Below are 12463 nucleotides of genomic sequence, written 5' to 3'. Positions count from 1 at the left end.
TTTGTTCCCAGACGCGAAAGTCATTATTTATAAATAATCGATTTACACGCGAGGTGGAGTTTATTGTTTATAAATAATAAATTTACAACTGGTTTGTCTAACTTTATGATATGTAAATAAATATTTTAGAGACAGACTGATTTATAAATAATTGAAGTTGTGTAATTCATTATTTATATATAATTCATTTCGCGATCAAAATTATTTATAAATCAGGATGTGCCTAAAACAATTATTTACATATCATGCGACAAGTTTTGCGCCTTACTTATAAATAAATTTTCTGGCAGTTTTAATTATTTCTAAATGAGAAAAAATGTCACAAATTTGTTCTAAATAATTTTTTTTACAAACGGCGCCCCATACACCCCCGGGAAAATTACCAGATTTTTATTAACTGAATGCATTGGTTTTACGGAGTTTCATGCAACGACACTTAAATACTTCCCATACATTCATTCCACACCTACATATCAATCGTCGCAAATGTATTAAAATGTTCATATGCCCGGGGGTGGGGGATATTGAAGCTTTAATTTGACTGGTACATAAGTAATCATTGTGTGATTTCTAAATGGATGTAATAAAGGGGTAATTGAACTGAGTGGAGTGCAATTTGGTCTGAAATCATACGTGTGATTTCAAAATCGAACGAGCGCGCAGCTTTCCAACTAGACGGAAGTCCTTTGCCTAGTGCTGGGGGAGAAGGGTACATTGACCCCAAATAAACGTCAAAACAAAAATATTTCTCCCAGCAGAGGCACCATCGCATTTCCGGTTAGATGCCACATTTAGCCTGAGGTAACCGCCATTTTTGTTCGTCCTTTCTGGTCAAGAGCGTTTGAAGAAAGGACTCAGCCTAATAGCATTTACGTTATACAAAAGCATAGAAATCTCTGAGCTTCTGCATTATGCGTGATTTAATATTTTATTACGCGGCGAACAACAAGTCGCATTCAATTGGTTTCCTTTAATTTCCTGCTAGACGAAAACAAGATGTCCTACCCTGCGTTTGGAATCTTCAGATTTATTTTCTTAGCTTCATGTTTGGCCTTTGTAAATGGCAAGCCCACAAAAGTTGTGAACACAACGTCTGGACCAGTCCGTGGTGAATCCATTGTTTTGACTACTAACAAAATCCTTATTCAATACCTTGGAATTCCATTTGCTAAGGCCAAAAGATTTGAAGTTCCACAATCACCCGAGCCGTGGACAGTTCCACTGGAGGCAACTTCGTTTGGACATTCATGTTGGCAAAAACCGAGTGTTGTCGTGAAGTCGACTTCAACAATGAGCGAGAACTGCCTGACCATCAATGTCCTTATTCCTGAAACCAGAAGTGGGCTTATACCAGTAATGGTTTTCATCTATGGGGGTGGGTTTGCGTTTGGTAGCTCAGCATATCGCGTTTACAACGGTCAATATCTTGCCTCCGAGGGAGAAGTTGTCGTTGTGACCTTTAATTATCGACTAGGAGTCCTCGGTTTTCTGTCAACTGGAACAAATGACTTACCTGGGAATTATGGACTCTTAGATCAAGTGAAGGCTTTGCAGTGGGTACAGGACAACATCGAGGGGTAAAGTATATATGAAAATGATTAAGGCTAAAGCTAATATGAAAAATTGTTTGTTATTTAAGTCAGGTGGGACCCTTTTCAGGACAAATACATATGACAAGTGTAGGGCCAATACAAGAATAGGGCGTGCCAAGTTTTTTCGTTTGTAATGTTAAAATGGTTAGATATTAATGACCGGTAAGGCTGACTTACATAATAATAATAATAATAATAATGACACACCTGAGAAGTTCTGGAAATTGTCACTCCCAGGGCGTTCAAGTCTCATGCATTTCGATGCAATCTCATGCTCTCACACCGACACAAGCATTTCTCACGCATTGGCACTTTTCTCATGGGTAACTACCATTTAAGCTTTCAGAAGTGCTAATGAATTTCTAATTCGTTCCTTCACTAGCTTTGAACTTTGGCCAATGTTCAATCTGTTCGCTTACGGCCAATTTTCGTGTTTGTTCAGGACTTTCACCCATTGATATAAGAAGCATAGGCCGATATATTAGCTCAGGCTGACCATAATAACATGGGCTCTCCTAGCAAGCAGCATTAAAAAACCAAAATTGCAGACTGAGTCAAGGGTGCATTTCCAGCGATTTGAAAAGTGCAAGTTTCGAAAATTTTCTGGACCTCCCTCCCTTCATCCTTAATTATTCTCATTAATGTCACACTTTGTTATACTATTTATTGCATATTTTCATTTTATTTCTCACTGTACAACTGACGATGATGTCTCATCTGAAACATGTATTGTCTTCATTGAAAAATGAACTTCCCAAACATTGTGTTGTTCATCATTTGAAGCAATATCCTACTTCAGGCTGCTACAAAGCATTAATAATAATAATGCTTGATTAATTAATAATAATAATAATAACAGTAATATCTCACTTTGTTATACTATTTATTGCATATTTTCATTTTATTTCTCGCTGTACAAGTGACGATGATGTCTCATCTGAAACATGTAATGTCTTCATTGAAAAATAAACTTCCCTAACATTGTGTTGTTCATCAAAGCAATATTCTACTTCAAGCTGCTACAAAGCGTTAGTAATAATAATAATGTTTGAATAATGAATAATAATAATAACAATAACAATATTCATTCATCGGAAGCCATGTGGAAAGTATAAATATGGCACGCACAGACAATGACAAGACATGTGGGACATGAACATTGAATGTGATCATGTCATCGAGGCATGGAGACCAGTGTTGTTTGAAAAGAAAATGAATACCTGCACAATAGTTGATATGGCTATTCCTGGAGATAGCAGACTGCACAAAAAGGAGCAAGAGAAAATTGAAAAGTACCAGCTGGGATTTGAAAAGTTAACTGAAATCAAACATTTGTTTTTGAGGAAAGGAGAAAACCGGAGTACGTACCTGGAGAAAGACCTCTCAGAGAGTAGGGAACTAACAGACTCAACCCCCCTGACGCCAAGTCTGGGAATTGAAAGTAACCCTGGCCACATTGTTGGGAGGCGAGTGCTCTCACCACTGCGCTGTCTCTGCTCCCCACGTACTGTAGCATCTTCATCTGGCCAGTCTAACACAGTGTTTTGTATTTATCATACAGTGCCCCACCTGAATGTGGTAGATCTATTCCATTCACAATCACAAAGAATTTACTATGAATAAAGAGGAGGATGTTTAAATGTAATATTCAATGCACCAAAAGGGAAAAGTGGATCTTAACATCCTCCAGATTATCTGCATACAATCATGTAATTCTTCACGTTACAGAGGTGCCAACCTCTGCCTGGAGACAAAAAATGTAAAGGTTTCTTTTTATCCGGACTCCTCACAATCGGCCCATCCACTTCCCACCATTAGCCCACTCCCCCTTTCTCCCAAGAAATGCGCCCACCCACTCCCTTTCCAAATCAAATCTACCATTCTTCCCAGAGTCGAATTAGGCTCTTCAATGTTGACCACTACTAGGAAAAGGAAGTTAAATGAAATACAAATGATGACATACAGTATCATACTTGGTCCTCAAGACCAGATTCATGTAAGAATTGTGGCCTAATAATAGATAAAAGGGGAATACTGATAATACTTTGCCTTATAATATTATAATTATGTCTGCAATTTCGTAAATTCCTTCCTAAAATTCAGTTCATTATTTGACCCATTGAGGAATAAAATTTCTGGTGATAGACAGAGTAAAATCTACCAGGAATCAGTGGGTTAAAGGGGACATAGTTTTGAGTTGATGTACTGTAGGCGTTGTTAAAAATGTGAAATGTGTTTACTTGACTGTAACTATATTGTTGGCGTCTACTCTCTCTTCCCTTAGATTTGGAGGAGACCCCAAACAGGTGACAATCTTTGGACAGTCTGCTGGTGCTGCTAGCGTTGCGCTCCACATGCTTTCTCCTCTGAGCTATGGGCTTTATCACAAGGTTATTCTTGAAAGTGGAACCGCAGCTTCACCATTTGCTGGCATGTACAACAAAACAGCAGTTGAAAAGGCAAGGTAGGTAGACTTCCTTGAAATACAATGTATTACAACCGTGCAAATGAACGTGTGCATCAACTTTATTATTGTCGTCAAGATTAAATGTATTAATAATGATTCAATCCATGATTAGTGATAATAAAATTATTAATCATTATAATTAATGATAATCATAAATTAATAATAATGTGATATTTAAATTAGCATTAATGAAATTAATGATATTTATGATAAAATTAATGTATTTTGTGCAAAAGAGCAACCAGAAGTTGGTAATATCAGTTTTTTTTTTTGCCACCAGTGCTTTTGCCAGCCTTATTGGATGTAGTATGCACGGATTAAAGGAATGCTTGACGAATAAGAGTATTGCTGACATAATGAAAGCACAGAATGCTGTCATACATGATGTTACAACAGGGTTCTTGCCTGTGGCAGATCACCACTTTTTACAAGGTGAAATTTTAAGTTAATTAGTTACAGAAATTGGATCATTAATGAAGTATAATGCATGATGATAATGATAACCATAATAATAATAAACATCATCATCCTCCTCATTGTGGTTGTATTACACAAAGCCACCGGGATGTGGATGAATGAATTCACCTCCTTCAATTGAGGTATGCTAGTGTGATCTATAAATATTAAGGTTATGCTGCCGGTAATTTTGCTTTTGCTGTAGACACATGTACGCATTGCGTTTCTATTTTTTCTCCAAGGCCTCCAGGTAAGGTTAAATAGGGGTGACGAATGGAAAAATCTGAGACTCGCCGTGATGCCGAGACCCTTGTTTGCAAATCAGAGACCGAGACCAAAACATGCAAGACTTCACACTGAAGCAAATGCAATAGAAACGAGACTTTGAGACTCTTCGCCAAGGCTGTCAAGATTTCAAGAGTGCCAAGATTTTGCAGAGTGTACCATTTGCCCTGGGGCAGTTCACTAGGCAATGGGATAACAACCTCTAAATCCACTCAAAACTATGTCTCATTTAACCCATTGACTCCAAGGAGTGAGACTTGATAGATTTTACTGTCTAATGCTAGACGATATTACTCGTCAACAGGGGAGGGGGGGGGGGGGGGGCAATGGGTTAACAACCTCTAAATCCACTCAAAACTATGTTCCCTTTAACCCACTGACTCCAAGGAGTGAGACTTGATAGATTGTACTCCGTCTAATGCCAGACAATAGTACTCGTCAACAGGGGAGGGGGGGGGGGGAGGCAATGGGTTAACAACCTCTAAATCCACTCAAAACTATGTCTCATTTAACCCATTGACTCCAAGGAGTGAGACTTGATAGATTGTACTCTGTCTAATGCCAGACGATATTGCTCGTCAACAGGGGAGGGGGGGGGGGAGGCAATGGGTTAACAACCTCTAAATCCACTCAAAACTATGTCCCCTATTAACCCATTGACTCCAAGGAGTGAGACTTGATAGATTGTACTCTGTCTAATGCCGGACGATATTGCTCGTCAACAGGGGAGGGGGGGGGGGGAGGCAATGGGTTAACAACCTCTAAATCCACTCAAAACTATGTCTCATTTAACCCATTGACTCCAAGGAGTGAGACTTGATAGATTGTACTCTGTCTAATGCCAGACGATATTGCTCGTCAACAGGGGAGGGGGGGGGGGGGAGGCAATGGGTTAACAACCTCTAAATCCACTCAAAACTATGTCTCATTTAACCCATTGACTCCAAGGAGTGAGACTTGATAGATTGTACTCTGTCTAATGCCGGACGATATTGCTCGTCAACAGGGGAGGCGGGGGCGGGGGGAGTAGTCATAGTTAATTCTATGACCATTCAATCAGTGCTGAAATTGCCTAAAATTGCGTGACCTAGCCCCTTTAATAAAATCAGAAAGTACACATTGGAAAATGTAACCCATAGCATGTGACTAATTTTTGATTGACTGAGCCCTGGGATAGATACTGTGCATGCCAGTAAATTGGCTTGTTACAGGGCCCTCCTGGCCTTACACACCTTTTTCCTAATAGAGTTTTTTTTTTTTTTTTTTTTTTTCAGATGTCCCCATCAATCTTTTTCTCAGAGGAGAGTTTAATCAGACTGGAATCCCAGCGATAATTGGAATGACAAACAATGGAGGAGGGTTCTTCGTTATTCCTGTTGAAGGTAAACCGCTCAACATAAACAAATGACTTATTTTGCAACAACAACAAGAACAACAATCTTTGTTGGAACCACTACAATGCATAGAAGTTTACAATAACTTAATTACAAATTAAATTTGGTATGAGCTGCCCAGAGTGACCCAGATAACCATGAGGGCTAAAGGAGCCAGGCAGCCATAACGTTATTATCACAATTAATTAACTCTATGTCGGACAGATCATAAATCCAGAATTACTCAGAGGTTATCAGGGTATGCCCCATAGCATTTTTTTCTTGTATTTGTTTTCTTTAATTCTCAAGACAAAAATCATCCTGAAACATCATTGAGAATTGCCCTTATTAACTTGCACAACTAGACAATCTAAGAGCGTAAGTCGGGCTCTAGCTACGCGTGCTGCTATTAGTGTCGATCGCACGGTTTTAGCATGTGTTAGTAACTGCAGAATGCCCAGCCACTCGAAGCAACGCTTTCTCGTTCCCGGCTACCTGCTACGTAGCTACTGAGTGGCTAAGTGAGTTAGTGACCGAGCGAGAGTTCTTTAAACGTGCAAACGCGTAAACTTCGAGTGCGTTTTAAGAACGAGGTTCACCCTAAGGTTCTTTCGTCATTGTTTGAACTTAGCCAAGTAGCAACAGTTTGCGTGTTTGCGCGTAACAGAGTAGCCCCGTAGCCGCAATTTCCTGAAGTGTTTTGGAGTGGCCGGGTATTCTACAGTTAAGCCAACATCAGAGTGTTCATGGAAAACTGAAAGTGACCTTCATTTCACAAATGAAGGCCCTGGCTAAATCTCGTCGGAACATTCACAGCTTTAGGTTAACTTTAGGTTCACAAATCAGAGGTGGCGCGGTGGTGGGAGCACTCAAATTACATATACAATGTTAAACCTGCGGATAAAGAAGTCTAAGTTCCGTAGATTATAGCTAGACGATGGTATGCTGAAGGGATCTATAAAATTTGCAGATAGTAACTTAAATCTAAAAAGGGACTAATTTGCAGTTTGATATTTTTTTAGGTTTAGTGAAAGGCATACCTGGGATAGACAAAGGACTCAACAAAACAATGTTTGACAGTCTTGTCAAAAACAGCCAGAAATGGGCGTACAATCAAACTGAGAAGGTATTGGACGCGGTGATTTTCGAATACACAGACTGGACGAACCAAACTGATCCTCAAGTCTTAAGAAAGCAATACATGGATGTAATAACAGAAGCCTTATTCAAAGCTCCGGCAGTTCGCTCCGCGAGAGCCTTTGTCGACAAGAAGATTAAGACCTTCTTTTATAATTTCGATTACTTCAACAATAAGCATTTTCCTTCCTGGGCTGGAGTTTTTCATGGTGCCGATCTTCCTTTTGTGTTTGGTCGTTACTTTGATTGGTACAACAGCAGCGCTAGCGAAGCTGAACAAAGCGAAAAGATAAAATTCTCAAAGACCGTCATCAACATGTGGAGTAACTTTGCGAAGAATGGGTAAGTTTTGAATTGCAGAAGGCTTAAGCTTATTGTTGCAGATTATGTCAACCACACTTTGCAATACAAAACACATTTATTTTATTAGATATATTCTCTATCATTAACAAGTTTTAGATTTGATGTAGCGAATTTGCTTTTATTAGAGAAATTTGTCTCGAGAACAAAAAATGCCTGAATTTAGGTGCTCTTTAAGCCAATCAGAAAAGACTGCAAAGACACTCAAGTGAACCAATCAGATGTGGACGCAAATATATGCAGCCGACGCCTTGCGCGGGAAAAGTCGTGCGAGCAAGTGACACGTGGTATTGCGTCAGGATGGCTTAGTGGTCATCAACCAGGCCTCCCCCCTCTGAGACCCAGGTTCAGCCCTAAGGTTGCTTGTAGGGAGCGATCATACGCAAGCGCAATTAGCTCCAGCCACGTTTCCAACTTCTATTGTTGCTACGTAGAAGACTACGACGGCGACAAGACAGAGAACGAGAAAACAGAAAGAGGTCCTGTCGGGTAAGGGATATTTTTCAAAAGAGGCAAGAACAAAGACACTTGCATAATTTAGTACGGGAACTGCAACTATAGCGGACCGAGAATTTTATTCAGGATACCGTACTTTAATTATCGGATGATTCAGTGTCGTAAAGATTGGGATAATTGCGAACCGCCTTAAGAAGTTTCTCGTAAAAAATAGCATCTTCTGACGCCATCTTAGGCACTGTTCTACTCTAATATTCACTTGCATCAAAAACAGCTGACACGTCGGTCTTATGCTTATGCTTATGTCTATGTTTACGCTTATGCTTTTTTCGCAGTATAAACCAGGCTTGGTATGTGTTAAAATGCGTTCCGCACATTTAGTACGATTTTTTTTCCTCTTTTAACTAATCATGTTATTGTTTTTTTGCGATGTCGTTTCTGTAGCCGTCATCGTTTCGTAAACTCCCCATTAGTTGTAGTATCAGCAGCAAAACGTTAAAGCAGCTTTCAATTAGAAACTCTTTCGTATCAAGTGAAACAATGTATTTACTTTTATAAAGATTGATCGGCCGACTGACTGCAGTCATCAGAAACCCTTAGACTTCCAGGATTGATCAGTATGTTAATTCACCTTACAATTTTAATACACTGTCAGGTAGACTTGCATGGAGAGTGAAAATTCAGTTATTATCATCTAGGGGATATCATCTTGATATAACACCAAATTTTCATGACTAGCCCACAAAGAAACCTATGTTGCCAGTTAAGGCCCGCTTAAACCGTTTCAACATTTGACCAACATTCTTTCAAAAAAAAATGAACGGATGTTGTGCGGAGGCCGTTCAAACGGTTCTCACGTTGCGCCAACAAAAGAACCAACACTTTCGCGAAATTTGCCGATCGCGAGAAACTAAGAACTAGATACCAACCTTTCTCGTCCAGATAAACTACGCCATGTTGACTTTTACGGCCTGATGCGTGTGTTCTACAATTGTTGAACAGAGCGTTCAAACGGCTTTATTACTATTCAACGTTTTCGAGAACAAAGGAAAAGTTGAATGATGTGGAATGAAAGTTTAAACCGATTTAAACTTGATTGATCATCACCCTTTCAACAAGCTTTCAACATTTTTTACGCTGTCAACAATGTTGCACGACCTGTTCAAATGCACCGAACGTTTGGTTCAACAAAGTGTTGAATGCATGGTGAAGCAAATGTTGAACCGTTTAAACGGGCTTTTAAACGAATGAACAGTAAGAATGAAGGGTTAATAGGCGTCACGAGGTGTCCTCTGATACCCTTCTTTTACTTGTGTCTAGAACTACAGTAGCTAAACGCCACAAATTGTCCCCTGAACTCCACTCTTCTGGAGTAGATATAAACAGTTGCGGAAACAGCGCTTTTTTAGCATCATCATCATCATCATCGTCATTTTATTTCAAAGTTTAATAAATAACAAATTGAAGAAATACACAGCCCTCGTATAGCAAAGCTAATCGAGGCGGGCTTGGTAACTTACAATCACATTGAGCAAATTAAATTACTAGTAAGACAGGTAAAGAAATAAATAAGTAAATAAAAATAAAAGAAATAAGTGTACACATAGATTCACTGATAGCTAGCATTTACATAGAGCAAGAACCTATGAGAAGACATGAAACATAAGGAAGTAATAATAATAATAATAATAATAATAATAATAATAATAGCTAGGGTGTGATAAATGATAACCAAGTAATTTTTAAGATTAACGTTGAGACCTCAAGATAATCATCCTTATCCCACGCTCGAAACGGTTATTCTCCTAACTAGTACTATGGATTCTTTGTAGGGTAGTCATGAGAATTTGGAGTTATATCAAGATCACATATCTTAAGCTGATAATATTCTTCATTCTCAATACCTCTCTGACTGACATATCATTGAAATTGTGAAGAGAATTTACGTACCGATCCCTCCTGTGAGTCAAACTAAAAAATGGAGATCGCATCACGTTTAAGACGAACGGCAAACGTCAGGATGAATTTTGCGTTTTACGAAAAATCAAAGAAACTTGTTTGATTTTCGCTCGTTTCTTTCTTGTTATCTACAGATGTCGAGGAACGTCCTTTTTTTTTTTTTTTGCACGTGTGTATGTTCATTAAAGTTGGAATTTAAGGAACGTCCTTAAAGAGAGAGACAAGGAACAAGACAATTTTCTTGCGTTCGTAACAAACAACAACTTCACGTCAAATAATGCGAACGCTGGCGTTAACTTTGTTGGTGTAAATACGAAGTTGACACTTCGTTTAAAGTGGACAATTCTTCGTGACGTCAAAATGAACTACGCATTACATTTCTTACAATCCTGAGGGAACCTGACCAGTTGCACAAAGCCCGATTAACTAATCCTAGATTACTGGTCATACTGGAAACTTAAGTTGCAGTTTATTTACTGTTTCAAAAAGAGTTTCCCCTAGATTTTTAATAAAGTTAACAGTTACTTGTGAAAATACACTGTTCGTGGTTAGTCTACGAAGCTCGTTTCATCCCGACCAAGGAACTCATCAGAGACCTTTCTGCTTGGCAAACTCGTTGGGCGTGAGGCCCAAAGCCCCGTTCGCTAACAAAATGATGACAGCAATCTCGCCTTATATCTCATAAGGATTCCAGACCGCGGAAAATGGACGAGTGAAAATTGACAATAAAGTTGACAGTTACTTGTGAAAATACATTTTGTTAGCGAACTGGACTTTGGGCGTAATGCCCAACGAGTTTGCCATGCAGAAAGGTCTCTGATGAGTCCCTTGGTCGGGATGAAACGAACTTTTTACGACTAACCACGGACAATGTATTTTCTCAAGATTTTTAGCCTTCAATATTAACTTAGACTATTGTTTTCCTTTAGCCTAAAATTACAGTTTTAAAGCTTTTTTGACCGACAGAAATCGTTCTTAATGGTGGATTTAAGCTAATCGGCTTTTGAACATTCAACTGAGCCCTTGATGTAACTGGGAATGTCATTCCCGAGATAAGAACATGTAAAGCTGATGTAATATTTTTGACTCGTTATAATCATCATATAGAACACCAGCCGATCCGCAAACCTGGCCGGAATTCACTTTGGAGAATCAACAGTACGTTGTATTGAAACCGACGCCATCGATTGAAAAGGATATGCTTCCTGAGAAGATAGCGTTCTGGAATTCGCTTGTGCCTGCCTTATCCAAATATGAACCTAGTGTGGCGCCAGTTGGGACAGATGAAATGCAATGTAAACCCGTCACCATAGCAGCACCAGAAGTTGCGCCAAATAAAGGTAACTTTAAAATGAAAACAAAACGCACTATGCGACTGCAAACGTGGGCATGAAATGCGTCCCTTTTTGTAAAAATACTAGTAATCATGGATTAGTAAAGTGCGTTCGATGACTAGTAAAATAATATTTTTATTGTACTGATTACCCAGAAATATTCAGGGAAAGTGGACTTGTGGGGTGCTTTCAGGCAATATGCAGAGAGAACTTGAATCTCTTCTGAAAAGCAGCTGAGTTGACAAATCAGAACTCGGCATCGTTGCCTGCATGAATTGCCGTGCGGGAGCGAATTGCAGATAAGTAATAGCAAAACAAATTGCGCTATTCAATGAATAGTGATTTATCTGGTGGATAGCGTTTTCCACCTTTTGAACAACTGGGGCATGATGAATTCGGTAATGGGCCTTTGCTGAATTTAACTGTACCTTTGTCAGGGTCTCTCAAGACAAAATAGGCCGTGGAGCCAGCTCTTTTGGTCTTCGTGGATTTCTCCAGTTAAGCATTTCTCGTTTTTCTCGTTTTCATCTTGTTTTAGGCACAGAGTATGCGTTAATCGCATTGGTTGTGATCCTTGGGGTTGTGGTAATTGTGCTAATCGTTGTTGTATGGCGACTCAGGAGACAGCTAAAGCAGCCTGGGACTGGTGCACCTACGAAGCGTCCATTATTGTAAATCCATCTTCAGGAGGATTTCAAGTTGCTAACTCCGATTTCATAATTCTGCCAATTGCCAAACTGCGGAGCACAATTGAATGGACATGCCCCGGATTATCTTCAGCGTCTTTCACTCACTATTACTCTAATTACAACCTATTACAACCTGAGAAACTGAGGGAAAAGACCCAGTTTTGACGGCATATCGTCTTTCATAGTCAAGGCAATTTAACATGATTCGAACTAAAAAGTTCTCAATAAAAGCTTTTTCCTGGAAAACGTATCGATTTTATTTTTTCAAAACGTCTTCTAATCAACTTCAATCCCTACTAAACCAGTTTAACTACCCAATGTAAAGGGGACTTCCATTCCTACCAGACTAACTCTA

The 12463-nt window shown here is 39.2% G+C and overlaps 1 protein-coding gene across 1 annotated transcript; it reads left to right on the top strand.

Annotated features, from left to right (window-relative positions):
• Positions 1-772: 772 nt before the first annotated feature.
• On the top strand, positions 773-12344 carry LOC138003487 (acetylcholinesterase-like). The gene is made up of 7 exons (XM_068849584.1): positions 773-1577; positions 3877-4056; positions 4340-4491; positions 6075-6182; positions 7196-7652; positions 11193-11425; positions 11958-12344. The coding sequence occupies exons 1-7, from the start codon at positions 997-999 to the stop codon at positions 12092-12094; spliced, it is 1848 nt and encodes a 615-aa protein (XP_068705685.1). The 5' UTR covers positions 773-996; the 3' UTR covers positions 12095-12344.
• Positions 12345-12463: the final 119 nt, after the last annotated feature.

The sequence above is a fragment of the Montipora foliosa genome, chromosome 5 (genome assembly GCF_036669935.1).
Source record: "Montipora foliosa isolate CH-2021 chromosome 5, ASM3666993v2, whole genome shotgun sequence".
Taxonomy (NCBI): Eukaryota; Metazoa; Cnidaria; class Anthozoa; order Scleractinia; family Acroporidae; genus Montipora; species Montipora foliosa.
The sequence above is the reverse complement of the archived record's forward strand: the minus strand, read 5'-3'. Positions and strand labels throughout refer to the sequence as shown.

What these genes read in the sequence shown, in the direction of transcription:
- LOC138003487 (XM_068849584.1), top strand. Translation starts at nt 997, where the DNA reads ATGTCCTACCCTGCGTTTGGAATCTTCAGATTTATTTTCTTAGCTTCA. An exon ending in AGATCACCACTTTTTACAAG is followed by an intron (nt 4,492 to 6,074) that starts GTGAAATTTTAA and finishes TTTTTTTTTCAG; the next exon opens with ATGTCCCCATCAATCTTTTT. An exon ending in AGTAACTTTGCGAAGAATGG is followed by an intron (nt 7,653 to 11,192) that starts GTAAGTTTTGAA and finishes ATCATCATATAG; the next exon opens with AACACCAGCCGATCCGCAAA.